The sequence below is a fragment of the Athene noctua genome, chromosome 4, assembly GCF_965140245.1.
Source record: "Athene noctua chromosome 4, bAthNoc1.hap1.1, whole genome shotgun sequence".
NCBI classification, from domain to species: Eukaryota; Metazoa; Chordata; class Aves; order Strigiformes; family Strigidae; genus Athene; species Athene noctua.
The window spans coordinates 13,835,364-13,862,979 of NC_134040.1; the positions used below are offsets into that span (position 1 = coordinate 13,835,364).

General features: G+C 38.8%; 1 protein-coding gene across 1 annotated transcript in view; it reads right to left on the minus strand.

Moving 5' to 3' along the window:
* The window catches only part of WFS1 (wolframin ER transmembrane glycoprotein), a 36,226-nt gene extending 9,300 nt beyond the window's left edge, over nt 1-26,926 (minus strand). Inside the window, exons 1-4 of the mRNA XM_074904488.1 lie at nt 26,802-26,926; nt 24,563-24,760; nt 5,204-5,286; nt 805-949 (exon numbers count right to left, since the gene is read on the minus strand). Coding sequence (XP_074760589.1) covers nt 805-949; nt 5,204-5,286; nt 24,563-24,755 — 421 coding nt within the window. The 5' untranslated portion in view covers nt 24,756-24,760; nt 26,802-26,926. The remainder of the gene's footprint in view (nt 1-804; nt 950-5,203; nt 5,287-24,562; nt 24,761-26,801) is intronic.
* Between the last annotated feature and the right edge of the window lie 690 nt (nt 26,927-27,616).

Genomic DNA, 27,616 nt, shown 5'->3' on the forward strand with positions numbered 1-27,616 from the left:
TTTACCCACAATTTATATTTCTCAGTTTAGTCTGAAACTTCTCAAGTTTCATTCACATCGTGACCACCTAAGTAAACTGCTCAAATGCCCTTCTGTGCCCACTGCTTATCAAATTCTAATCACATTAAAGTGTACATTAAAGTATAATGAAGTACATTAAATTGTACTTCACAGACTGTGCAAGACACATTATCCTTATGTCTTGCTTCAACTTTTGAAGTACAGCGGTTCAGGCAAAAGGTGGTGTGGATATGCATGGGCGACATGTAAAAGGCAGCAAGAATTTAATTACTATTTAATTACAACAATTATGTTCTTTGTTGGTTTTTTTCCTGTAAATAAGAGTTCAGATAGTCGGCCAACGAGAGGAGACCAGTCCAGGTATGAAAAGTAGCATGAAGGAAGATGTGAATCTTAAAGTGGGAGAAGACAGTGAAAAAATCCAATTAGGAGAGAGGTTGGAGGGGGGCAAAAAAACAAAACCACAGCAGATGTGTAGGTGGTGTGTGGTTATATATGACCTTCATGGTCAAAGAAAAGAAGCTTCAATGAAAGGTGGGGAGGGGAAGAACAAGCATGAATTCCATGAAGGAATTCAAGCAAATAATTAATGTAAATGCTTTTATGAGCACTACCAGTAATTAATCCTTTTAAAATTACCTGTTTGAACAGGCTGTCGGCAACTACTCACATCACTTTGCCATAAACATTCCCATTGTATTTTAACCTCTCTTTTCAGTGTTAATATAGTATTATTTCAGATAAAGTGAGAAAAGCAAGCAAAAAGTCTCAGAGAACCCATACCTCTTCTGTCTGCCAGGCATCTACGCAACAGTTTGACAGCTTCTCTTCGACCTTGCTTAGCAGCAAGGATGAACCAGTCAACCGCATTACAATTGTTAAGTTCTTCATCCTCCTCTTCTGCTAATTTCAAGAAGTGTTTCCCCACCTAGAATAAGTAGGGAACAGAATTCCTTCAAATACTGAAACACTCTCTTCTTTCTGTCTCTCTCCTCCCACTCTCTGGAACTCAGATAGAATAAAGTCTCTCTGAACAAAAGGTCAAAACATTTGCTCCTAGCACTAAAGAACATAGCTGTAAGTCAATCTTCTTCAGGGAAAGATCGGTTTCCAGAACTGGAAGCAAGAAGGAATTACCACACATTTGGCCAGGTCCATGAATTATGTTGCTGTTGATCTTCAGGCATCTAGCAGGATCAGGTAAGGCTCCCTGTGTTAAAAGCTTCCTGGAATTCTAAGTTTTATTGAATTCTTTTCCTCCTGTAACAATGGTCACACAACACTGCTAGCCTCATTTTAGGAACACAAAAATTAAGTGTAATAACCTGGTGATGGTGACCTTCAGAAATTCAGGTGCAATTATTGACACAGGGCATTTGACGTGGAAGGTGAAATCCCTGACTCAGTTTAGCCACAGAAGGTCAAAGCAAACTCATGATTAATTAGTGAATGGAATAAAATTAAAACTGTTTAAGCATCAATCAAATCCAGTGAAATAGCCTGTAAAAATCCTCCAGGATTACAGGAATTATCAAGCAGTTGCCTATATTACTGTTTTACGGATAAGAAAAAAAACCCCACCTTTTTTCTTCCTTCTATAAAACTGAAATAATATACTAGCAAATGTATTTATGCAATAGCACGAAACACTTCTGCTTATCATACCACAAGGCAACAAAACATTAAATGGCAGAAAGCGGTCAAAACTGGACATTTTATCTCCATGACTGGAGAATCTGGGAAATGCTTTTGCTTGGCTCCCTCTTTCCCTACTGTTACTTCAATTACATTCTAGGCCTAATTAATGCAATACCTTAAGAGTATAGCTTCCTAAGTCCACAGTACTATCTGCTGAAAAAAACCTGTTTGGCAGTTTCTCCAAAACTTGCCTTTGGTATTAACACTAAAGATGACTCAATAAATACCTCTGGAAGATTAATAATTCATATTATTCCCATGTAAACACACTCATACAGTCAAAAATATTTTTTTCTTCTAGTAAAGGTCTCCAGCCTTTCAACTGGTTTCATACACCTGAGCATTCCAACAACTTCTACATAGATAGTCATTGAGCAGACATCATAGTGATTAAGCCCATAGCACATACAATGAAGTTATCCAAAACCACACAGAAAGAAAAAAAAATTAAAATGGACTGAGTAATCCAAAAGCCAGAACTAAACACGGATTACAAAGTCATGCCAGAACTCAACAGGCAGTGCACAGATACGGTGTCAGACCAAGAAGAGAGTATGAGACAAAAAAAAAAAAAAATTTCAGCAATTGCCTGGTAATTTATCATCCAACTGCAGATGTACCTTCAGCTATTTATTTCAAAAAGGAATTGCATGAACAAGTTACATGGTAAATAACACCCTCTGACAAGAACAGCTGTTTCTTGAGCATGTTTGTATTTATAGCCATTGAGATTTTGAGCAAAGCTTCCAGAGCTGTAGCACTTAATGGTGCAACTCTTAAGTTCATAAGGATCCCCTAGACATAGAAACTCATACTGCAATATAAACTAGCAGATTTTGGAATTAGTCATGTTGCATAAGGCTACTGCAAAAGAAAACAATAGCCTAACACCTGTCTTATGATAGAAGTGAGTTTTGGCTTGACTGTGTTGGTTGGTTGATTTTTTTTTTTTTATAGTTTGTAATTTTTTGAGGTTTTTTGTTGTTTTTTTCAGTGTGTGTGTTTTGGGGGTTTTTGGAGGTGGGTTTTAGTGGGATTTTGTGGAGTTTTTTGTGGGTTTTTTTGTTTTGTTGTTGGTTTGTTTGTTTTTTAAATTCAGCATTAAGATTTAATCATCTACCCCCTCCAAAAAACCCTACAGAACCCACCCTCAGAATCTGAGGAACCAGAAAATATTTTCCCTTTATTTTTATTATAAAATTACAAGCTTCTGTGTATGTTTTAATAGATAAAGTTTTAGTAGCAAAAAACCCCACCTCCAATCCTATAACAAACATCAAGATTTTCCATGAAATACTACTGGCAGGTCTCCCAGCTCTCTCTGAACAAGCCCTATGCCACAGCAACCTTTCACAGTCACAGCAAAGCTCCTATACGGAACCACCTGAAGATGGCTGCGAATCTCTGGCCCTCAGCAATCAGAGGAAGAACTGATGGGCAAAGGTGTTAACCTCAGATCTGTCATTTAAGCAATCAGGGATTCTCTCTTTCCCATGAGCTAAAACTGTGAAATGAAGTCATAAATGGTAACAGCTTAACACAGATCTTCATACTGTACTTCTCCAAAGGCTGCTCTCACCTGTGGGCTTTGCTAACCCAGGCAGTTACCTCAAGCAGTCCCCTTGCAGAGATACTCCAGTTAAAGACACAGAGCTGCCTTTTCTCCACTACAGAATTCCAGCTGTGGGTGTCTCATTTACATAACTGCTGTAGAGTTTTTTCTGAATAAAGAAACTACATAGAGCTACAGTAATACAGGTTGACAGCCACTCAGAGTGCATTCATTTCCATAGTCATTTCAGGGTTATTTTTGAATAAAGTCATAGTAATAACTACAAGCCAGTGAACCGAGTGATTTCTTGTGTTTGACTTTGTAATTATTAGCAAAAGCACAACAGTGCCATCTCAGCTTTTCATTTGTACTCCTACAAAGGTAGGAAATAAAAACAGATGTTTCTAACCGATTCTAGAGGGATGTATTCAACAGAGAAGTATTTTTTTTAGGGTTTTAAAAACTAAAAGTTATTTCACTCTCCACAAGTCACAAGAAATTTGCACAAAAAAGAAATTACTGTATTTGGAGTTCCTTTTCAGGCAGTCAATTAATCCTTGAGTGCATACTGAAGCAAAATTGTATGCTGGATCCCTTTACGACAAGAATCCTATTATTGTGTGGGAATAGAAACTATACACAGTTAAAGAACTAAAGAAAGGAAGTGAAGGTGGAATGAATTGAGAAGGATAAAAAAATTATTATTTATATATGCACGTATGCACACATCATACACTTAGATTACCTAAAGTATTTCTTATTCAACTGGAAGTTATATCCTGAAAGAATATTTACGGGGTTTGCTTTCTTTTGTGTGGAGGAGTAGAGCCAAAATGTTGATTTTACAGGAGCAACCCCCTCAAGGCTAAAGACTGATCCTCTGCAAAGCCAGACCAGCTGTTTCAAAGGTGAGGAATTTGTTACTGTCTCAAGTTACAACTCCAAGGACAGCCTGCCCCTCAAACAAGTTGAGATGGAATGGGGAGTAAGTCTGGCATTGCTATATTTTTTTTACCAGCTTTAAATGGATTTCTTTCCCATCCCCACCTTTTATTTTTATTTGTAAAAAGAGTGATGATCCTTGGCGAAAAACCCAAACCATCAATGAGCATGTAGGAGATGATAACCACTCCCTTTTGCCATCAAAGCTGAAGCTGGAAAAGAATGCTCAAGTAAAAAAATAACCAAGTTAGACACAAATTAAAACCTTTCTAAACAATTTTAATCTATTTATACTAGGCCAATACAGACAATGGAATGCAGTGGAAAACTGGTACAATTTTTCTAAAACTTAAGGGACACCTAAAGTGCTAACACATACAGTGACACAGGGACAGAACTGTCATTATAAATTCAATTCTATCTGCCATTACACAAATAAACATAGCTAATTTCAATAAACAAGGAGGGTCTACTTTTTTTTAAAATGTGCTGATTCAACAAAGAAACAGTATAAGAGCGAAACATCAACTAACCTCTGCTCCTGCTAGAGAACCTCAATGGCAGCTTCTTCCACAGAGTCCAGCCTAAGAATCCTTGTACCTTTGTATATAGTGCAGCTCTGAACTGACAGCATTTAACAGTCCCTATCTGCACACCCCCACAAGTAATTCTTTGGCACATGCATTAAAAAAAAAAAAAAAAAGAAAAAAAAAGGTAAAGCAATTCTGTATCTTCTACATGCTCTCAGCCTACCCTCTCCATTTCCGTATGAATCTTAAGGCTTACACTAGAGTTGGACCTGAAGCCAGTAATACTCAAGCAAGCAGCATTTCTCAAGGTGAAGAAACCATCTGGCATCACCTTTAGTTGAACAGTTTAAAACCAAAACAGATACAGTTCAATTAAAGAAGAGATAATAGTTCTACAGTGGGCAGTGCTACTTTTGGAATTAAGAGCAAACCAAACTGGACAAAGAGCATGTAAAATTACCTCAGTTTGTGCTTTTGGTTCTCCAGCTTTGGCCCTCTCAAGCAGTTCCTCAAAGAGCACTTCAGGTTCTTCCTTCATGCTCTCTATAAATTAATTTGATGAAGAAAATAGTTTACTAGCAATATTTGAAAGTATTTTATAAAACATTGTTGTATGTGGTTGAAGAATTAAAGGATCGTATCTAAAAAAATACAACATGAACATATTGCAAGAACAGTAGAAATTAACTCATTACAATGTTTAACTTCATCTCTTACACTTGTACTTCAGCACATTTATCATTACTTGTTATTTGGTACCTGCCACAGGAGGACACATACAGTTTACTTTCTCATTTGCTTCTACAGAATTTATTTCTCAATAGAAGAATATTCATTACAATAAATATGAGCATATGTGGAACATGTTGTATGGATCAGCTTTTGTACTATGTTTATTCTTGATAGCACTTCAGTCTTTCACTGAGCAGCCTCTTTATTTACTAGTAGAGCCTTTTCAAGAGTTTTGAAAAATTAACCAGCTTTTGAAAGCTCAGCTTCTTAGTTTCTGGAGCAAGCAGAAATTAACAACAATTACACCTTATAAACCTCCATATTTTGTGTATAGCTCCACACTCGCACCATATTTTTTCTCCTTTTCTATCTACTATACAAAGACTTAAGCAATTCTTTTTTCTTCAAAAGCATCATATTGCTCCACCATCAATCATAAAGAAAAAATCTTGAGAGATTTATCTGACAGCCAGTGTTTGTAAAGAATGCCATGCTGCATGCTAATTGAGGAATGAAAAATACATTTAATGGAAAAGCTGACAAAAGCCAGAACTACTAATTTTGATGAGACAACTTCTCATAAATTAGTTTGGAAGAATTTTAAAGAGAAAAATCAATACAACTTGTATGCTTCAGGTTGGGTAACTGGGAGAAAGGACAACAGACCACTGATTCAGAGTAACAGCTCTATCAGCCAACCTAAAACTGTGGCTAGAAAGGAAGATCCAATCTCAACAGTGAGCACCAAAGCTCGACCTGTAGGTAACACATTACCTCACAAGGTCACCAAACACACTGTGATGCTTGGTAGCTACATACTGAGTGCACAGACAGCATAGGAAACCGTGGTTAGGAAGCAGAGTTTCCAAATGTAGGAAACTGACTGAGAGAAGCTTTCTGGCATCCACTCAAAACTTGGATTTCAGTCTCTACCTAATTTGGGCAGCAACAACATGAGAAGCTGGTATGCAGCCCCACTAGCTGAGCTGCCATTCAGTATCAGCTCTTTTTCAAAAGGTGGGAGGAAGGAAGAAATAAAGCCCATTCCAAATAATCTCCCCAAGAACAGGGCTACTTACATTCTTTAAAATCCCTGGTACTGGGACTATTTCCAAACAAGAATAGGCTACAAGCCAACACTTTCATTAAAATGGATGTATTTTAACAAGAGCAAACCATGAAGTAAGTTTTCTCCTTCACCATGCCACAGTTTTGTCTGCCACGCTCCACTTGGAAAAATACTAATGCCAGATTATAACATGTTGTCTGGCTAAACAAGGCACATAATGAAAAATAATTTTCATATAGTACTCAGTCTTTTCAGGAAGCTGTAAAAATATTATTGTAAAACAGGCAAACAGCATCCCAGCAAAATTAACCACTTAATCTCCTTGCTATGATATACAACCAACAGGATTGAACTCTAAACAAGTCAGAATCCTGTTTTCCAGATGGCACCACTTACACCAACAGACATCAATCAAGGGCTTTCTGCTTACATTAAATAAGAATTTACAGGAAAGAGCATATTGCTTAAAAGAAACATAATATTCATCCATCTACCCCACTCAAATGAAAAAAGTTACGCAAGGCAGTTCTTTTCTGTTTCTTCCTGTGCCTTCACATTCATTAACTTACTTTGCTTCAAAATTTCTGCAGCAACAGTCTTGGTTATGGATTTTTTTTTCCTGTCCAGGGTTTTCTACATGTTGAGAAGAGACCACTACAAATATTTCAGTGATACTATGGATAAACCAATATAGGAGGCACCATTCATAAATTAGTGTTTGACGATTCAGTGGAATTTACACACATAAAAAAAAGCAAACTAGAGAAAGCAGTTTGCTAAACTGATATAAAGCCTAATAAGAAGAGTGGTTTTCTGGCAGCTTATACAGGCAAAGTAGCTTCCCTTCTCTCCTGCTCCACTTGCCACACACTGGAGCACAGCATAGCGCTGACCCCTTCCATCTCCTGTTCAGATTAATGTCTGTTACACAGGAACACTTACTACAATAGAAAGCTGCTAAAGCATTCCCATTTTGCTCTTCTACACCACAATATAGTTACTTTACTGTAATCATATTGCAGATTAACATGTAAATAATATTCTTCATGAAGATGGTAAAAAAAAGAAAAATTAAAAATGTGCAGCCCTACAGTCCAACTACCACCTTCACTGAGAAAATAAGATAAAAACATGCTGATACTGCAGGGCAAACTTGTTGGAATGTTTGTTCCAAGAGAGCTCACTGCCAGAGGAAAGAAATGCTTTCTGCTGTTATTTTCAACCTGCTGCCCAATCCCTCCCACCCAGTTATCACTATGTAGTCTCACATGTGACCTATAAATATAAATAAAACTTAATTAAAATTATGTCTGTGGGTTGGTTCTGTAGTTGTAGGACAAGGGTGGAAGAGCAGGTTGTGGAGTGTTTTCAAGATCATGCTTAGAATAGCTATAGTATCATAGTGTTCCCATATACTAGAATATTTTTCCTTTGCTTAAAAGGATAAGCAAGAAGATAAGTAAAAGGCTAAAGCATGAACAACTGATGCTGTGTGGCTGCCATATCAATTTACTTTCTCAAAGTATTTAGGTCAGTCTCTGAAGGTAAAAGGTCCAAAACATAGTCAAAGTGTTCTGGAACAAGGATGGACAACACATACTTTCTTTCAATTCAGCTCAACACTAGAACAAATACTATATAAGAGTAAATACACCCACCATAAAAATACTACAAAAAGTGGTGATCTGTAACTTATCACCCTTGTTCTTAAGCATGTTTTTAGTCAGAAGATGTCTTGATGTGTATTCCTCCCACATAAGAGTACTGCAATGGAAATGCTGTCAGTAGAGGCTTTTATTTTCCAGCTTTGCTAAAAACTCATGTCTATTTACTGTCAAATTTTACTCTGTCTTGAAGATAAGAATTTCTAGAAGAGAGGAACATTCATCTTGCAATACTTCATGCATCTTTTATGACAATTAAAATAGAATTCACTAGCTGTTGTGTGTCAGATGCATTTATATAAGCCAGTGATGTCTATCAGTTATTCCATGTTCACAAGCACTGCAGTCACTCAAATGAAAGCAGTCAAATTTTAGATGGTACATAGCATGCATATAACAAATTAATACAGGACAGGGACACAGAAGGGTGGTTAGTACTTAATATTTGGCTGTAGTTCCTACCCTGTCACCAAGATCCTGTGTAAACGTCAGTTTGTCATCAGGCTGCCCTGTGGTTCAGTTCCTAATTTACAAAACAATTTAATTCTTTAGCCTTCACAGACGGGTCACTCAACACAAATTATTCAGTGGATACTGAAATCATAACATTACAAATAAAATCAAAATGTTTTTATTATTCTGTGTGATTGTTAAGCTTAAGACATTAAATGACATTTTATCCTTTAAATTTTTCTGTTGCATAGAAAAAAAAAAGAGAAACAAAGAAAGATCTGTCATCTGCAAAGGATGAAGCAGATGTATTTCTGAGAGTGCTGTGTTTATGTCTTTATTTTACAGAAAGCATTTAAACCTCTGAAAGGCTACAGAAACATCCACTTCTGGAACCCAGGCTTTTCATTTAACAGGTTAAAGCTGTCACTTAAAACCTACTTTATTAAAGCACTTAATAGAAAAGACTCAATACAATGAAAATAATAAAGGCTTGTATGTATTCCACAGTCCTACAGCATTTAGAAGAGTAAGATAAAGCTGCATATTATTAGCTGATCAACTTCAAAGATGCTATCAAAACATTACTAGTCATTTGTTTACTAGTAAAGTCTGTTTTACGACTTCAGAAAAATAATCAGAATACAGAAGTCTAAACACAGCTGTTTATACAGGTAGGTCGTAGACAGGCTGATGAAAACTAAAGACTACTATTTAGTTTTTGAAACTTTATACATTACCTTGTACGACATTCCAATTTTGAATCCAGCTTTGCTGCTATAGGCTTAACTGGAAATTCAGCATTCATTTCAGCATAGGCAGGCACTTTTACTGTTTCTGTTAGGTTTTGGCCAGAAATAGGAAGCGTTGCAAAAGAAAACTTTTCAGTTCTTAAGAGAATACTATGTGATACTATGTTAGGATGCAATTATTGTGCCTCACCTCTGAAATTTAAAAATTAAATTGACAAAGAGGCAGTTCATCCATAGTAGGATTTAGTCCAAGTGAGATTGCAAGATATCAGTGCTTAACATTTTTAAGTCACAAAAGGAAGATGCCATCATTGATTAATTAACAAGTATAAGCCTCGTCTTTGGACTACATCAAGGATTAAAACCCAACAAACTCTACAACATTAATACAAGGTTTTGAAGAATGGACTTACACAATCTAGATATTATAAGATACCTTTTCAATGCAAAAGATTTTACAGACAGCCAGAGTACACTGGGGTTATAAAACTTCCTTCCCAGTATTCTGGCACAAATCAATGATGGATGCAAGAGATTCTCAACCTTTCTAATACCCTTCATACACAACTGAAACACATCGTTGTAGTTAGACTGACTTGTTGCAAAGTGTTAGATGACATATTGAGCAAAATGTTTTATACACACTTTAGACAAACATGGTCTCAAAAAAAAAGTAGCATTTTAATTGACACTGTGTATGACACTTCCATTCAAGAGTTCTAAAATATTTAAAGGCACATAAATGATAATCCTTTCATGTAACGAAGATTTCTAGTTGTATATATACATACGGAGTGGGTCATACACACACGCCCATGACATAAACCAACCTCAATTTCCTAAGTGTTCTTCTAGCTGCTAGGAATCACTGCCTTCCTTCAAAAAAAAAAAAAATCTACTAAAGTTATTTCATGGAGAAGGAGTCAACAGAGTGCAGAGTGCAAGCTGATTCATAAAAGTGTTTGTTGATTTACTTTCCTACCACCACAAATACATTAAAGCTCTCAGAGTGGACTGACCCAGAACAGGGGAATTTTAACTGTTATCACCTGCATGTCGGGCACACACAGCTCTTTCTTCTTAAATCACAGCTGCAGCACCTGAATTCTAGATAAAACAAGAGGGGAAAGACCACGAATAAGAAATACCAAAGTGAAAATCTGGTATTTTAAAGGATCACAATCTCTTATGCCTTTTGATCTTAAGATTTTACTTGTTCACACAGTTATTGGAGGCCAGCCCCAAGACAGTTATGTCATCATGCACAATAAATCATTTTTGACATAAACACAGGCCAGGCACTTTCAAGTGCTTTGAACAGTGGAAACCTAGTGAGAAAAGGATAAAAAGAAAACTGAAAGCAGTTTCTCAGACAGGAAGCAATAATGAGACAAAGTATTCATTTGAAATATATGTTTAAAAGAAATTACAGGTTTTACAAATGAATATTAAAGCTGCATGGAAACTCTACCCAACAAAAGATTAATGCATTAAGCAACACCCACACTAAGCATATGAAGGAAACCTATATGCCATACACACTTTATACGATCATAACTACAAGCATTCATTTGGGCTCAGAAATAAAAAGTGACAGGGATGTGCAGGAGGAAGAGAAAAAAAAAAACACATGTGTTGGGGAGAACAAAGGATCTGAGATGACAAGATATAAAACAAGATTTCTGGATTGGCTTTCCCATTATATTAGTACAGGAAGTGTGAAGTGTTCCTGAAGGAAGAGTTCAGTGTATGCACAACACATCTGATCCATTCAGTTCTAGCCAGTGGCAACACGCTTCTAATATCACTGAATAAACACCCAGAAAAGTATATAAACATTTTTACCATTTCATGAGAAGATCCGAGAGTTGCCGCAGGTGAAAACTGCTATCGAAGTCGGTCAGTAAAGTGAGCCAAGCAACAATAAATACTCAGTCTCACAACTCATCTTCCAAATCTCAGGTTCTTTTTAAATACAGGATTTTAAATGCAGTTTCCTTGATTTTTTTGTCTGAATAAACATGACTAAAGACACACTGAGAAAAATCAAAGCAGCAAAAAGTTCAGAAAGCAACAATGACGATCTCAACTCCCTTTCAGAAAGTATCACATTCAAAAATATCACCATATTATTTTTGGGTACATTTAATAAATAACTTAATGAGGTAACTAATGAGAGAAACCAAAAGACAGAAAAAAAATTTTTGCTTCTAACAGAGCAATGCATAAAACCTAGTTTAAGAGGTTACACTCTTGAACCTCTTTAGTACCCAGATAGTGCCTCATTTAGTACCCAGATAGAAGTGTCAGAAACAAAAAATCTGCTACAGTTGTATTTAAAAGCAAAGCCAGACTGAAAAAAATTAAAAGAAATAAATTTCTCAGAAATAAGAATGCATAATTGTAAAGCTAAGGTTATGCCAAAACAAAGAAAAATAGAAAAAAACAATGAATTGAAGAGATATACCATGACAGATCAAGAGAAAAAGATCTGGAGAACAACTCAACACAGCACCTCTTACTACTGTTCTATGGCTTTTTCAAGTATGCAAGGAGCAGCAAGCTTAGTAGGCAGACTATAAGACCTATGGAAAATTCAAGGGTAATTGAATATTTTAAGGAAAGAGAAAGCTGCAGCAGAAGATTTACTAAAAGATGTTTGATTGATTGGGTTTTTTTCCCTGCCAGGGAATAGCATTGAGAAGCTCCTATGCTCGAATCTCAAACTTAAACAAAGAAGCTATGGTTTCTTTTAATTGTGTTTAAAGCTGTCGTTTCTTTTAATTGTTTATCCAAGTGTTCTATTTAACTACATACAGCAGCATGTAGCTTCACTTAAAACTGAGAAACTGAAAGCAGCAAGTATGATACTAGAGAGGTACATGATAACAAAGACCATTAGATCCGGTATCCACACAAGGCAAATGTGTAAAAGAAAAAAAGAAATGTTAAGCCTATGGAGGGGGCAAAGAAAAATATACTGGGTAAAATCAGAAAATTTTGTGTAAGAAGCTTTGACATAACATGTCCCTAAAGGAGTCAAAGGGTTGGAGGACAGGCAGATTCAGCTCGTATTTCTATCTCCAAAGGCAATGAGTAAGGCATCTCACAGAAGTCCTCCAAACAAATTAGAATGTTACACGGATTAATAAGAGATTAAGAAGTAAAAAAGAATAGAAATACACAGCTCTCATTCTCCCAGGGTAAAGGTTATCAGTTTAAGCACACAGGGATATACAATAAGGTCTATATTCAATGCATTTTTGTGTGAATGAAAACAAAAAGGGGACTAACAGAGGTGACAAAGTCTGTTGATGACTCTGTGTTATTCAGGTCAAAAATACCTCAGAAGCAATTACTGCAAAAAAACCCCAAAATAAAACCTGCAAAATTATTTCACTGATCTAAGTGATAAAAGGCCAGATGAAATGCAGTAAATGTAAACCAAGAAGACACCTTATCACTGTACACATTACCACTCTGAATAAAACCTTGGAGTTGTAACACACCATTTTATTAAAAAAACAGCTCAGTGCTAGTAAGACACTATTATCAGGGCTTTTTAACCTGGGAAGAAACTGAGGAGAATAATACTAGACACACAAAGAATTTGCAAAATGGAGAAGGTAAACAAAGAGACTATTCAATGTCTTACCAAGTCTGAAAACTAAAGGACATCAGCAGTTTAAAAGTATTTAGCCAATACCAAATATTTGTATGAATTAAAAAGCAATCAGACAAACCAAGGGTAGAAGAAAACACTCCATAAAGCAGTATCATATATAAAGGTCTCACCACTGAGAAAGTAAGTCTCTAGGCTGCAAGGTGCCAAAACATTCTGAGAAGGAAAGCTGCTATTGAACATCTTTAACATCTCAGTAAAATATAAATAAAATCAAGTAAGGACAGCAGTAGCATTGCATTTAGAAAAAGCTCCCTGGCTCTAACAGGCATGCTGTAAATCATAGTGTAAAGGATTCTCATGAAAAAGATAATAAGAATCTTGAACCTGAAAAAGTCTGTCACCATTCAGGTTCTCCAGTATTAATACTGAGCATTGATAGCAAGCTCTGCAAGCCTTCACACAGAGTTCACAAACGGTATTAGCTCCAGTGTTAGTTCACGTAGGAGAGAAGAAAGAGCTGGATGACATCCAGAGGAAGAAAAACTACACTTCGTATTTTCATTAGCTTTATCCAGTAAAGTAGCTACTTCAAGTAAGTGGGTTTTGTACTTCTAAGAAGTCACAGGATGTCAAGCATTTCCCTCAACTCCATGTTACTGACAAGAGTAATCTACATGTTTGATGAAGAGTAGTATGGAACAAGATTTTATCCACAAGTCTTTTCACCAGCTAAATCACTGGAGGGGGAACAGGGAGGGAAGATCGTCATCTTTGACATTAGATCTTCTCCCACACATGAACAAATTGTCCATATACCATGAAGTGTACTCATGTCTGAACTGATCTTTGTCACATTGCCCAGCACTGTACTTACTTGAAGCTTCAGTCATACATCCCTTACTGCTTTAGCAAGAAGGCCTGTAATCAAATCTGAAAGGGAGTACTATCTGAATTACAAAGAAAATTACTTGCTTTTACTTTGAGAGGATACAAGTATGAATAAACTATGTTCACCGTTCAACTCCATACCTCCCACCATGCTCCACAAAATAAACTGAACAAATAAATGTGTAGGTGGAGTCAGACATGACACAGAAAAGACAGATACAGGATTAGTTACTGTATTTGAAAAAGCATCTTCTATTAATTTCATTATGATGAACTTGACGATGGATTTTTATTTTACCTTTTATGTCTAGAGATTTCCACAAAAACATGCCTCTGAAGCACATGTAAAGTTTATCCCATATTTAAGATAATAGAAGTGCCTAAGTGGTACTTGCAGTTAAACTTCTATCATCGTTAAGTTCAGAGTTATAAATGCACTCTGTGTAACAAGTTTCATCAGGTAAACTAGAATTTATATTAAACTGTAGCTATCTAACCCAGCAATGGATTAGCTTAGAAACGAAACAGCCAGTAACAGCTCAAAAACATGCTATAAATCCTGTCTGAAAGGAAGTTAGGGCGGTGCACAGAAAGGATGCATATCACCTTAATTATTACCATAAACATCCACACAGAAAATTAGCTTGCTGGAAGCCAGCCATTTTTTAACAATTTTTCATCCTCAGTTTGCATTTAAGGGACCCAAAATGTGTTCTGTCCCCCAGACTTCAATGTCTTCTGTAGACTACAGCTAAAATTAAAAGAAAAAAAGCACTGTTTGGCTTCTTAAAACCAAGCATCTAGCTGTTAAAGACAACCCATCTGCAAAAACTGTATTTGCAGACTTCTTTGAAGCATTAGCATCTTTTGGCTCTGTCCAACTGAATAGGATTCTCCAACCACTGTTGTAAGACAGTTCTCTCTCCTACTCCTCAGCTTTCATCAGTCTTGTTCTCTACGCATCCAATATTTAGCTTTGATAGGGTACAGTCAGAAAGAGAGGCTGTTCTAGCTTCTTATGAAGTCAGTAGAGATCGAACTATACAGTTCAAAACTATGATAGGACTGTATTGCAATTATCTGGTCAATTTGGGCTACTAAAAACAAACAAAAAAACAAACCAGGACCAAAACATCAGAAATAACAGCCTGTCACGAACGTGAAGCAGTTAATTTGTTAGAAGACTGAATGAAGTTGCTTTAAGAAGTTCACAATTAAAAATACTAGCTATAGAAAATCATGCTCTTGCATTTTCTCAGCAATAGCTCATTTGCTATTACAAAGAAATTTTCAGAATGTTGAAATATGAAAATTTTATAACATGAGGTAGGAAGCAAGGAAAAAGAATGAATGCATATATGAAGTAAATAATGCAGGCATATTTGTTCAAATAACAAATAGCCAAAGAAAATGTAGGAAAATGAAAGCTTAAGGGCATGCCTGCCCACGGTATCAGGCAAAACAGATACAGCAGAACACATGTTATGCAAAATCTCCCTAGAAGCTATGTCTTTCAGAGTCATGTCCTACAATACCTTCAGTTCCTTTTGGAAATGGTGGTAATTCTGATACAGTGTTACACAGGATTTTTTTTGCAAGAAAAGTTCCTTCTGCAAACACAAATCTGGTCAGTTAACCAAAATCCAGCAAATTCAATTTTTTCAGGGAACAGTGGACAGCTTTTTATTACAGATTTTGTTTTCACTATGAAATAAGATTTCTAGAATCTCAGACACATTTAGGAGCAAAGGCATACATATATTAATGACAAAATAAAAACCCTTTCATTTGCTAGAAGATGCTATGTGAGCATATCTCCAAAGTGAAAGGTATCTGATTTCCTTCTTTCAGGAAAAAGAGATTTAAACTGTTCATCCACAGGTAAATTGTCTATTATCAATGTACTTTTAGAAAAAGTTGATCTGTACATTTTGTGACAAAAATGTAGGTTCTAATAGCTTCTGTGTCACTGGATTGTACTGTCGAGCTTTCAGCGGAACCAGTACAAGCCTCTAGAGAAATCCTCCTACTCACTTTCCACAAGCTCCAAAAGTTCAGTGGTATCGTGTGCAGTACCTATGTAGGAGTAAAGTTTCTGGAAAGACTGACATTCCACTTAAAAGCAGGCATTAAGCATCATGTCATAAACATGATTTGTACATACAGAATATAATGACACAGAGGAACTGACTGGAGAGGGAGAAATATTTTGTATGACAAATGTCATTGCTTTGATAAATGGGTTTTTTAACTTCAGATGCTTATTTGCTCATCCATGAGTGTTGAATCCTTTCATCCATTCAGAAGCCTCCTGGATTCTTATCTTAACTGCAAAGGGCTTGATTTGATTTTAAGAGTAGATTGCATTTTTTTCTTCTATGTACCTCAGCTTCCACGGTTAGATCTTAAAATGGTCCTACTTGCCCCCAAAACAACCAAAAAATATTTATATTAGCATGCATTGCCAGGCATTCTATTTTTAAAGGTGATAACAAGGACAGAAGAGAAGGGAATAACATTTGTTTACAGAGGTGTTGAAGCGTAGGACTCAACTCTGCTTTCTCTGGGAGCAGTAGTGCATTTGTAGATATGATAATAGTCTTAGTCACACCACAACTGCATGTCATCAAATAGCATTACATTGAAAAGGGAACATCTTCTGCACCCCCACAAAATGAAGGCAAATTGTCAGGAGAGCAGTAAAAAAACCCCAAGGCATGTAGGTGGAAGACTAAGAGTGATATTATAGGGTCTATAAATTTTAACAGTGGAGGGAAAACTGTTCTTAAAAGGTATTTTTCTAGCATAGCTATTAGTGTACAATGATCATTTAAAGTCATTGAAATAATTTTACACACAACTAATGAGACAGCTCTGCTGCTTTTTCTATGCAGGCATCTCTGATTAAATTCTTTTTGGATGAGCTGGAATAAATCTAACATTTTCCAAAACTAGTTGTTAAATAAGTTTTTTGTCATTTCTTAATTGATAATCATCATTATTAACCTTCCCCACCAAAAAGAAAAAATTGTGTGTGGGGAGGTGGGAGTGGGGGAAGAGAAATGCAACCTGCAGAAAAGCAATGTCAAAAAGAGTTGAGATCATAAACCTCACCAAGCCCACATATTTTTGTAGGTGAACACCTAAAGTTATCCTAACAACCTGCATAATGCTCAATGGAATTTCAGCAATTCTGCAGTTTAAGCTCTCCACCAGACACTCTAGCAGTTCATTAGCTTACTGTCAAAACACAGCAGTCCTTAAAAAAAGACCCATCCCGACTGTTTTGCAAGTCCACTGTACCTTATTACCTTGCTTAGCATGCACTTCTAATAATCAAGTGACTTTGCAAAGGATTGGTTTTATTTCCCAGTGTACTGTTTCGAGTCTCATTTCTTAACTTTTGCAATGAAGTGGGCCTTCTGCTGCTGCAAGGGGCCCTCTAGCAGCACAAGATTCAAGTCTCTTCCTGATTACTGAGGTGTAACAGGGATTTGCTGCAGTTTTATTTGAAGATGAATGTACAGGTATTAGGTACTTCCAGATAATACTGCAAAATATCTCCAGAAGTTAGCAGTTCTTGCTGCTGATGAGTGCAGATGCACTGTATTTGAGAATTATTTCGGATGAGGAATGTGCTTTTAATTTTCCAACTATTCCCATTTAATGCATTTTTATTTGCACAGTGGAACATATGTGCTGGATTCTTTTTGGAGGAAACTAAACTGAAAGACTGTATTCCAACCACAAGATTAACTTTTTATATGTGTACAATAGGAACCTTGAGTCCTTAGCCCAGAGCCACTCCTATTTCATTACCTAGTTTACTAATGTGAGTACAGCTCTTCCCTTCTACCGGTCAGCTGCTCGTTTCTACCCTTCTAACACCCTGGGACTATGCTAAAATGAAGATTTTGTTATCATAAACTAACACAGATTAGGAAATTGATCCACCTGAAACAATAATGGAGGAAGATTTAGCTAAAGTACTTTTCCTAATATTACATTGTGCGAATGCAAAAATTGTTACCAGTATCTTTGTTATCAGTTGAAGAAAACATCTAGGCATTTCAAATGGTGAAAGAGGCAAAGATGAAGAATCTTTCCTCAAATAAATGGGTGTCCAATCCTACTCCCACATATGGTAAAAACACCAGCATGTTATTGGTAACAATAGTAGCAGACCTGAAAAAGCCAATTCCTATTGTTCTGCATCAACTTGACTACATCCCAAAATTTTACCTGAAAATAAAGTCATTAACTTTTGTTTGGATAGAATCTTTTCTCCCCCACAGCAATGCTTGGCAAATGAGCTTTCCAGGAGCCTGAGTAATTACAGGTAAAGTTGAAGGGACATTAATAAATTGACAGATAAATTGTTAAGTAATTAATACTTCAAGGTATAACCCTCCCCTTCCAACAATCAAAGATTTTTCTGAGATTTCTTCAAGCTTTGCACAAATATTTCACTTTGCCTCAAGAGTTAGTCTGTACAAGCAAACCGCCAGAAAATGAAGACAAATAAATGCTAAAATAGAGCTTTGAAGCAAAGGTTCTTTGTAATCTTAAGTGGAAGAGGCTAACACTCGGAAAATATTTGTAAATTAGAGAGGTTCGCTATTTGTTAGCTATCATTTAGCAATGCGATGGAGACACTGTTGTACATTGTTACAATGCATTGTAAACTGTTTAGAATTTATAAATAGTACAAAAAAATTCTTTTAAGTCACACAATTTCAAAAAATAATTCTCTTCCAAGAGATTCCAAAAACCTCATAACCTTCTTAAGTACAAGCAGAACTCAGCCCATCTACAAACAAAACATAAGAAACTGATTTCTGTCTGCAAAGCTCTCAGTACAAATACCTTCCTCATATATTCTCAGTTCTAGAAAGAGATTTGTGCGTATTTCCTTAACAGCAAAACATGGACAAAAAAATTACTTCTTTAACCAAAGAGATGTTTCTTCAAGTACTGCAACTTAGCTTTGTAATGCTCTAAAAACTTCCCAAACTCTTGCCTCTGAATTCCCACCTGGTTCCCCCTCTCGAACCTGGCTAGCAAATATACATGAATGATATTAAAAAAAACAATAAATCTATTTTATCAATGTATTGAAAAATTATAACACACCACCTCCCAGATTTCTCTATTATCCTTAGGATGTCCTCTTTTACCTGCTGACTAGCAGACAGTCAATTTTTAAGAAAGACACTTTACATGCTTGAATACACTCAAGCTTTACAAGGAATGGTAACAGCTCCAAATAACCTGCAGCACCATAAATATTCACCTGGGGTGAGAGTCAGTCCAGTTCAGGTTACCATTATGGCTAACTTGAAGCAGTCACCTGAATCCAGACATCCCAGGCAAGTATCTGATCACTATCGTATTGTGAGAAGTTTCTCTCAACTCTGCTTTCTTTATGTCTGAATCAAAAGTTAAACATCCACCAGGCCACATACTTTCTAGCTCAGCAATACAGACCGCTTACCTGGAATGTGGATTCATGCATCTCTTCCAAAAATTAGTATTACATTAATAGGAGCAGTATTCGGATACTCACATGCTAACAAAGTGAACATGCTGAAAATTATTTTTTCCTAGCTCTGATCCATGCACACATAGAGGAAATGGTTCCACTAGCAAGAATCATGTTTTTTAAGCCCATTTGGAGAATCCGGTGTTGGGACCTCCAGAGCACTCAACCGAGCTATACCTTTTTTCCACTGCTTTAGGGCTGTATCTGAAGGAAGGATGATGTATAGAGTGGATGAAATAGAGATGCTGAAAAAGGGTATGTAGCAGTTGGACAGAAACTGAGGGGCCTCTGCACCTGGGAGGTATAAAAGTGTCTTAGGGGATTTGATCATATCATAGTATAGGTTGGAAGGGACCTTAAAGGTCATCTATTTCCAACCCCCCTGCCATGGGCAGGGACACCTTCCACTAGCCCAGGTTGCTCAAAGCCCCGTCCAACCTGGCCTTGAACACTGCCAGGGAGGGGGCAGCCACAGCTTCTCTGGGCAACCTGTGCCAGTGTCTCACCACACTCAAAGAATTTCTTCCTTATATCTAATCTAAATCTACCCTCTTTCAATTTAGAGCCACTACCACTTGTCCTATCACTACCCTCCCTGATGAAGAGTCCCTCCCCATCTTTCGTGCAGATGCCCTTTAAGTACTGGAAGGACACTCTAAGGTGTCCCCAGAGCCTTCTCCAGGCTGAACAACAGCAACTCTCTCAGCCTGTCCTCATAAGGGAGGTGCTCCAGCCCCCTGATAATCTTCATGGTCTCCTCTGGATTCTCTCCAATAGGTCCATGTCCTTCTATGTTGGTGCCCCCAGAGCTGGAGACAGCACTGCAGGTGGGGCCTCACAAGAGCTGAGTAGAAGCAAAGAATCCCCTCCCTCAACCTGCTGGCCACACTTCCCTTGATGCAGCCCGGGACACAGTTGGCTTTTTGGTCTGTGAGTGCACATTGCTGGCTCATAGTCAGTTTTCCATCCACTGATACCCCAAGCCCTTCTCCACAGGGCTGCTCTCAGCCCACATTTGAGTCTTAGTCTGTTTCAACAAACATCATCAGACTTCATTAGCAAGCAGCCACTAGTCTTCCTTGCTATACACCATGTTCCTCTTGGCACAGACTACTAAAATAATGGCAGAAGTTTTTTGTTTAAGCAACTAGCAACTCTCCTGTAATTTGCTTACATGAATACTGATGACTCAATGGTTCTGAAATTTCAGAAACCCTAATTAGTAGTGTATATGATTTGCTCATGAATAAGCTTCCTGTCCAGGAATCTCCTTGAAAGAGTAACAATTTTTAAATTTTTTAAATTTATTTTTTAATACATGTTGACATTTACTCCATTCCTAAAACATACACAAACCAAAACTTATATAGGCAGAAGTTTTCTTGAGAATGCAGCAGCTTTGGGTAGAAATAGTAATACCCTCCTTTTCTTTTTTAATGCCACAAAACCAGTATCTACAAATCATCTCAAGCTCAACAACTGAATATTGCTTTTTTCATTAAATCCAGATTTGCTTTGCACAACAAATTCTTAAAGCACTGTTACCTCCCTTTGTGAAATGAATTATACAAGGAATAAGAGAGACACTACCTAATGGTACATTAGCAGAAGATAGACTGAAAAAATGCTCAGAAAAAACCTACAGTATAAGATTTCGATCCAAATGACGTATCTGTGCAGCTGAGGATGTGTGTATGTTTAAGTGCTTTACTGAGTCAGAGCCAGGGCATTCATTAATTTGCTGAATTATGCTGCAAGATATGGATAATGCTGCAGAAGCAGGAGATGGGCGTTTCCAGGAAATAAATTACTTGAGATTCATGTTGATGCTATAGACTTAAACACAGCGTATATTAGTAGAGACTGGAAGAAAAAGCACAGATCAGAAATACAGATATGTTGGCATGAATATTTCAAGAATCACAGAATGGTTGAGGTTGCAAGAGACGTCTGGAGGTCATCTGCTCCAACACCCCTGCTCATGCAGGGCCACCCACAGCTGGTTGCCCAAGACCATGTCCAGACGGCTTTTGAGTATCTCTGAGGATGGAGACTCCACAGCCTCTCTGGGCAACCTGTGTCAGTGCTTGGTCACCTTCACAGTAAAAAAGTGTTTCCTGATGCTCAGAGGGAATCTCCTGTGTTCCAGTTTGTGCTCACTGTCTCTAGTCCTGTCACTGGGCACCACTGGAAATAGGCTGGCTCCATCCTCTTTGCACCCTCCCTTCAGATATTTACAGACATTGATAAGATCTCCCTGAGCCTTTTCTCCTCCAGGCTGAACAGATGCAGCTCTCAGCCTTTCCTCATAGGATAAATGTTCCAATCCCTTCATCTTAGTGGTCCTCTGTTAGACTCTCTCCAGTCTGTCTATGTCTCCCTTGTACTGAGGAGTTTCAGGTGTGGCCTCACTGGTGCTGAGTAGAGGGGAAGGATCACCTCCCTTCACCTGCTGGCAATGCTTTGCCTAATGCAGCTCAGGACAGCAGTAACCTTCTTTGTGAGAAGGGCATATAGGCGTTTGGTAGACAGGCTTGAGGAAGAACTGCCTTTCAAGATAGTATTTGGGATGGGTATTGTACATATCTCCTTCTCCAACAGAAATAAAAGCTGTTTTATTAAAAATTAAATTACTTCTATTACAAATTTAAGTTTGTAGAACTCTGTGCAAGATATTTAAGTCACCAATAAAGAAGTGTTTTTTACATATTTAATAATATTTATTGAGAAAGCTTTCTGTACAGCTTTCTGTACAGCAATGTGTTGGTCTTTTCTGTCCTCTTTTATGTCATTCAGACTTAGTCATCATCTTAGTGACACAGAGACTATCCAAAGTAACTGACTTCTTAACCTTCTAAGAAGGAAGATGCAACAGCCCTTCCCAGAACATCTGGTCTAGTGCATATGTCCTTTCATACAACCAGACCACAACAAGCCATGACTAAGAGACCAGATCCTTCACTCTTCCTAGACCTATCAGCAACTTGAATGTTATTTATTGGTAAAGGCTCTAGTAATTCCAAGGAATACCTCCTCTGTCTGTTAAAATATTATGAAAATTGCTGAAGTGCCAACTTTCTGATTGAGACATCACTTTTTTCATATTTGCTTCAACATGCACATATGTGACTGCGAATTTGTACTTCTCTCTATTTGTATTTCTTTCTGAAGTCCTACTAAAATCCCTGTTTTTAAGTTCTGATGACAAGTGCTGCTGCAGGTGGAAGAAAAATTCTCTACTTCCTTTCTTTTAAATGAGTTTTCAGTTCAAGAAACTGTTAGTATTATGACAAATGACATAAATCTAAAATAACCATATAAGAAAATACTAGATGAAGAAACATGATCTTATCAAACACATTTGCTATCTATATCCACTAAAATCTTGGTTGTTAAGAGACTCCAGTATGGCACAATGGCAACAGTAGCTCATTCTGCAGCATTAAATACTTGCGTATATTAAGATGGGAATGGAAAGGGCAATGACAGTGGCACCAGGCACTGGGATGATTTTAATGGGAAGAGATTTAAAGTCATCAGGAATGAGTCACTACTGAAATGGAGAAATACATCAGAGCTTTAAAGTCCTCTTTTACAGGGGCTCAAAGACAGACATCTGTAATGCAAAACTGCATAGGGATCATTAGTAAATACACAGGCCTATAAAGAGAACCAAGACAAAACTCAATATTATTTTAAAAGTCCAGTATTTATACAGAATAGTAAAGTTTCCAAATTAGCTAGAGAAGAATACCTGACAGAATTCATGTAAAACACTACTAGACTGATAGTCTGTACTCATTTTCAGAATCTTCTATGAATGTGGGCACCACCAACAGAAACCTATGGTTTCCTCTTTCAAATTGTATTATAACAAAGCCCAGGATAACTCCATACCATATTCCTAATGCTGTTGTTATTCTTTCCCTGTTGAAGCATACCAAGAAGTTAGAGAATGAAGAAAGGAAGAAAACACTTGTTAGCACTGATTCTAAATTAATAATCATGTAATTAATGTTACAAGTGTCAACCCTCCATCATCTCTGAATTCTTTTACAAGTGGGCGAGATGACAAAGTTGGTAATGAGGCATGTTAGAAATTCAGGTATCCAAAAAAAAAAACCAAAAACCTCTCCTCCATCTGGAATGTGCCTTTTAGTAACAAAGAACCCAGAAGGTTCCAACAGTCAGTTTTGAATTAGATGCAAACAGTAAACTGCTAACACAGCCACAATACTGGCCTGAACTATGTGCAGAGCTCAGCTGCATCAGATACATGCCATGTAGATATTCACACATTTAAGAATTTTAAACTCTTGGATAGCCTTATTACCTTCAGTAGAGTGACTCATGTTTATGTACACACCCTTACATTCATAAATAGTTTCAGAATCAAAAGTCCAGTTTTAAAGAAAGTTAAAGAGCAATAATTTTGCTAGACCTTCCTGCACAAGTGTTAGATAACTGAATTTAAAACTGGAACTCAGCAACTGAATGCAGGAGCCAGGTATTTTTTTCTTTCCACTGTTTGCATGACACATTTCTCATCCCATCAGTTTTCACAATCTTTGAAACTCAATGGTTTCACTGTGAGAGGGAAAAAAAAGTATCATTTTGCCTTTCAAAGTGTATCATGATTCTTAACCCAACTTCTTACCTGCCTGCTAATCTTAACTTCCCTTCTGTCACCCTTGTCTCAAATATCAGTTTATTTATTCCCTCGGTCTACATTACAGTAGTATCTATTAATCCACATTAGAATTCATATTAAAGCTACAGTTAGCATGAGATCTAGCCAATGAAAGAAATTAAATCAAAACTTTAATATCATGCTAAATTACATTTAGTTCTTCCTGCCAATTTAAAAAAAAATACTTTCCTGTTGCTCTGTACACATAAGAAAAATTGGATGGGAAAACTCAAAATATACTCAAAGTAAACTGTGGAACAAAAGTATCTTCCACAATAATAGATTACAAGAAATTGGAGAAATTTATTTTCATACTTTACAGTGTCTCTTTAGAATACATATACACAAAATAATCTCCCTACATTTAACATAAGCCAATTTTGTATAAAAATTGCTTTCATACTTACCATTTTTTTCCACTTTCTCCCTGCTATGAGAGTACCCAGGAACTGAAGAAGAAAAAGTTGCAGTATCTCCTGAAGATGGTCCAGATTTCTGATTGTTCTCACTATGGTTCACAGCAGCAGCATTTAGCTGGGACCTTCCAAGATGCAGCTGAGGGTGAGAGGGACTTGAGGGGGGATCAGGATCTGAATTCATTTTAGCTGCAAAAGAAGACAATAATGATTAATCATCACACAGTAGGGTTACAATGTAAAACCAGAGTAAAAATTTAAAATCTGAATAATTTATAAAATTAGTTAAGCAAAAAGCCTAGAAAAGGGCAAGAAGGCTGACAGCAACTTCAAGATGTATTTATAGATTCTCCAATAATTCCAAGCATGAGCAGCTATTAAGACTGACCAGAATAGCAACTGCCTTTTTTCCTAATTAAATAAGAATTGATTTTTCAAGTGTAGATAAACACTAAAATTAATGATCAATCCTGTAAATACTGCACATAAATAACTTACCTGAAACTAATGTTCTACTTACACACACAAGAAATAAAGACTAGCCCCTGACTTTTTACAGAACAGTACTGACACGTCTATAATGATAGAAAGTTCACTTAATATTATGGGCTTGGTTCACAGCCACCACTTAATCAGGCGACAGAGAAAGACAAGAATGGTAAGAGTGCAAAGGAGAAGATGTAGAACCCTGCCACTGGAAACGAGGAGAGGGACACCACTAAAGATGCTTTTCACAGACATTTCCAATTGAAATACAGACAATACAAAATAATATGACTTTACTTACTACTAAACTACTGTCCAATTTTATAAAAAGTATTTATACCAAAAAAATACTAAGGCAGGGAAGGAAAGTTCTTACAATTCCTTACAAGACAAGGCCTTTTAGCTTCCACTGTAAGCCCTCTCCTAAATAATGAGTGGATTTCTGGTCCACAGTAAGAAGTTCTTAAATCAGTAAACTTTCATAAGAATGCTTACTGAAAGCTTAGCTCTTATAACACAGGAAGTAGCAAGGTATGCATGTACTACTAAGGTATAACAACACAGAGTAACTCTTGCTGCTTAAGAGCAGCTTCTCTGAAGTTAAGCAATTCACAAGAAACACTGTAGATCTCTGGCTAGAAAGTGTATTTTTTAATCTTTCATGTTCAGAATACAGATCTAAAAATGTCCGTGTAAAGCTGGAAGTAGTATAGCCAAATATAAAAATACACTACTTCCACTTAAAGGACACTAAAATCACAACAGGATGCTAAAAGTACCAGCAATATTACCACTATAGAAGAGATTCTTTGTAATTTGGACAACTTCCTTGCCAAAATTAAGCTTCCCTAAACCAGAAAATATTTTACTGATATAAGTAAATGCATTTATGTATTAAGTTTCTCCATCAAGTTATAAATAAACCAACAGTTCCATTCAACCTTCAAACAGTCCTAGGAAAACACAGAGATTAAAATACCTTCCCAGTAAACCAGCATGAGTATTTTTAACCATTATACAATCACAAAAGTTACTTTGCATCTGGTCTTAAACTTGACCTTAGCGCTTTGAAAGGGGAAGAGTAAGACAAGACACGCCGAGGCTCCACTGCCCGGCCGGTGGCGGCCGAGGACGCGCCGCACTGCGCGCCTCTGTCGGGGCGACCCCTACCAGAAAGGGGAACAGGCAGCAGAGGCACCTCTCCAATACACGAGCGGTGACCAGGGAAGCACTTACCTCGGCGTTAGCCAGCCAGCAAAAATACAGAATCACAGAATCAATACAGCCGTGCCAACAGTCATCTACAAAGCCCCCCCCCCCCCCCCAACTTTACCCACTGCAGGCTCCGGGCGAGCAGAAGCCAGCCCTCAGAGCTGATTTTAGAATTTCTTCTAAAAGTCTGGGAATGGGAGCAGCGTAAAACTTCGGGGGAGGCCGGCCTTGTTTAGAAGCCAAGCGGGCGCCACGGAGGAGCCGGGGCCGCCCGCGGGCCCGCGCCGCCCCGGGACGCCCCCCTGGCCGGCCGAGCCTCGCTGCCGGCGGTGACTCTGCAGCCACCGCCGCCCAGCCGCTCCCCGCGGGCGGGCCGGGCCGGGCGAGACGGAGTTTGTTCGGCGTCGTTCTCCGCGAGGCCGGAGGGTGCCCGGGCGGCGGCTGCCACCCCGGAAGGCCGGATGCCCCGGCGGGGCGGGAGAGGCCGGGAGCTCGGGCCGTCCTGCCCGGGGTCCCCGCTCCAGACGCTCACCGAGCCCGGCAGGACGAAGTCACCAGCGCGGGCTCCCGGCGACGAGTTTCTCCGCGGTTCCAGAGGCGGCTGGGCGCCAAGTGGGGCCCCGCCGGGACCCGCAGCCCTACGGGGCAGCCCTACGGGGCGGCCCCGGCCCGCCCACCGGCCGCGGCCTCCGCCCCGCCCCGCCCCGCCGTGCCACTCACCGCCCGCCGCTCCCCGCGGAGGCCTCGGCCGCTGCCGGGCGGGGCGAGGAGGAGGGGTCGGAGGCGGGCCGGGGCGGGGCGGCGGGCCGGCCGGCCGGCGGGTAACGGTAGCGGGTGCTGCCGGGGCGGCGGCGGTCGGGCACCGTGCACGGCCTCTTCCCGCGCTGCGGCAGCGGGTGGGGCGCGGCTAGCCGCCGGGGTTGTCCGTGTGTGTGTTGACGGAGGCGGCGGTGTCGGTGTCGGCAGCTCCAAAATGGCAGCGCGGGGTCTCGGGGGCGGTGCCCGCCCTCGGGAGAGGGTCGGTGGGGCGGCCTGGGGGCGGTCGAGCCGGGCCGCGGTCCCGCCGGGCAGGCAGCGCGGAGGGGGGGGTCGCCCGGAGCGGCCACCGAGAGTCGGGGGAGGCGCCGGGCAGCTTCCCCCTCTATCGGCCCTGAGTTGTCCGCGGTGCGGGCGAAGCCCTTCTCCTCAAGCAGGGCCCTTAGCTTGTCCTCTGGGGAACGGAAGGGCTTGGGGCAGCTCTGCCCAAGTGCCTCGGGGAGGCGGCAGGGCTTGGTGTCCTGTCACCGGCTTCCCCCCAGCCTGAGAGGGGCCACATTCCCCCTAACGCCGCGCTCCTCTGTAGAGAGC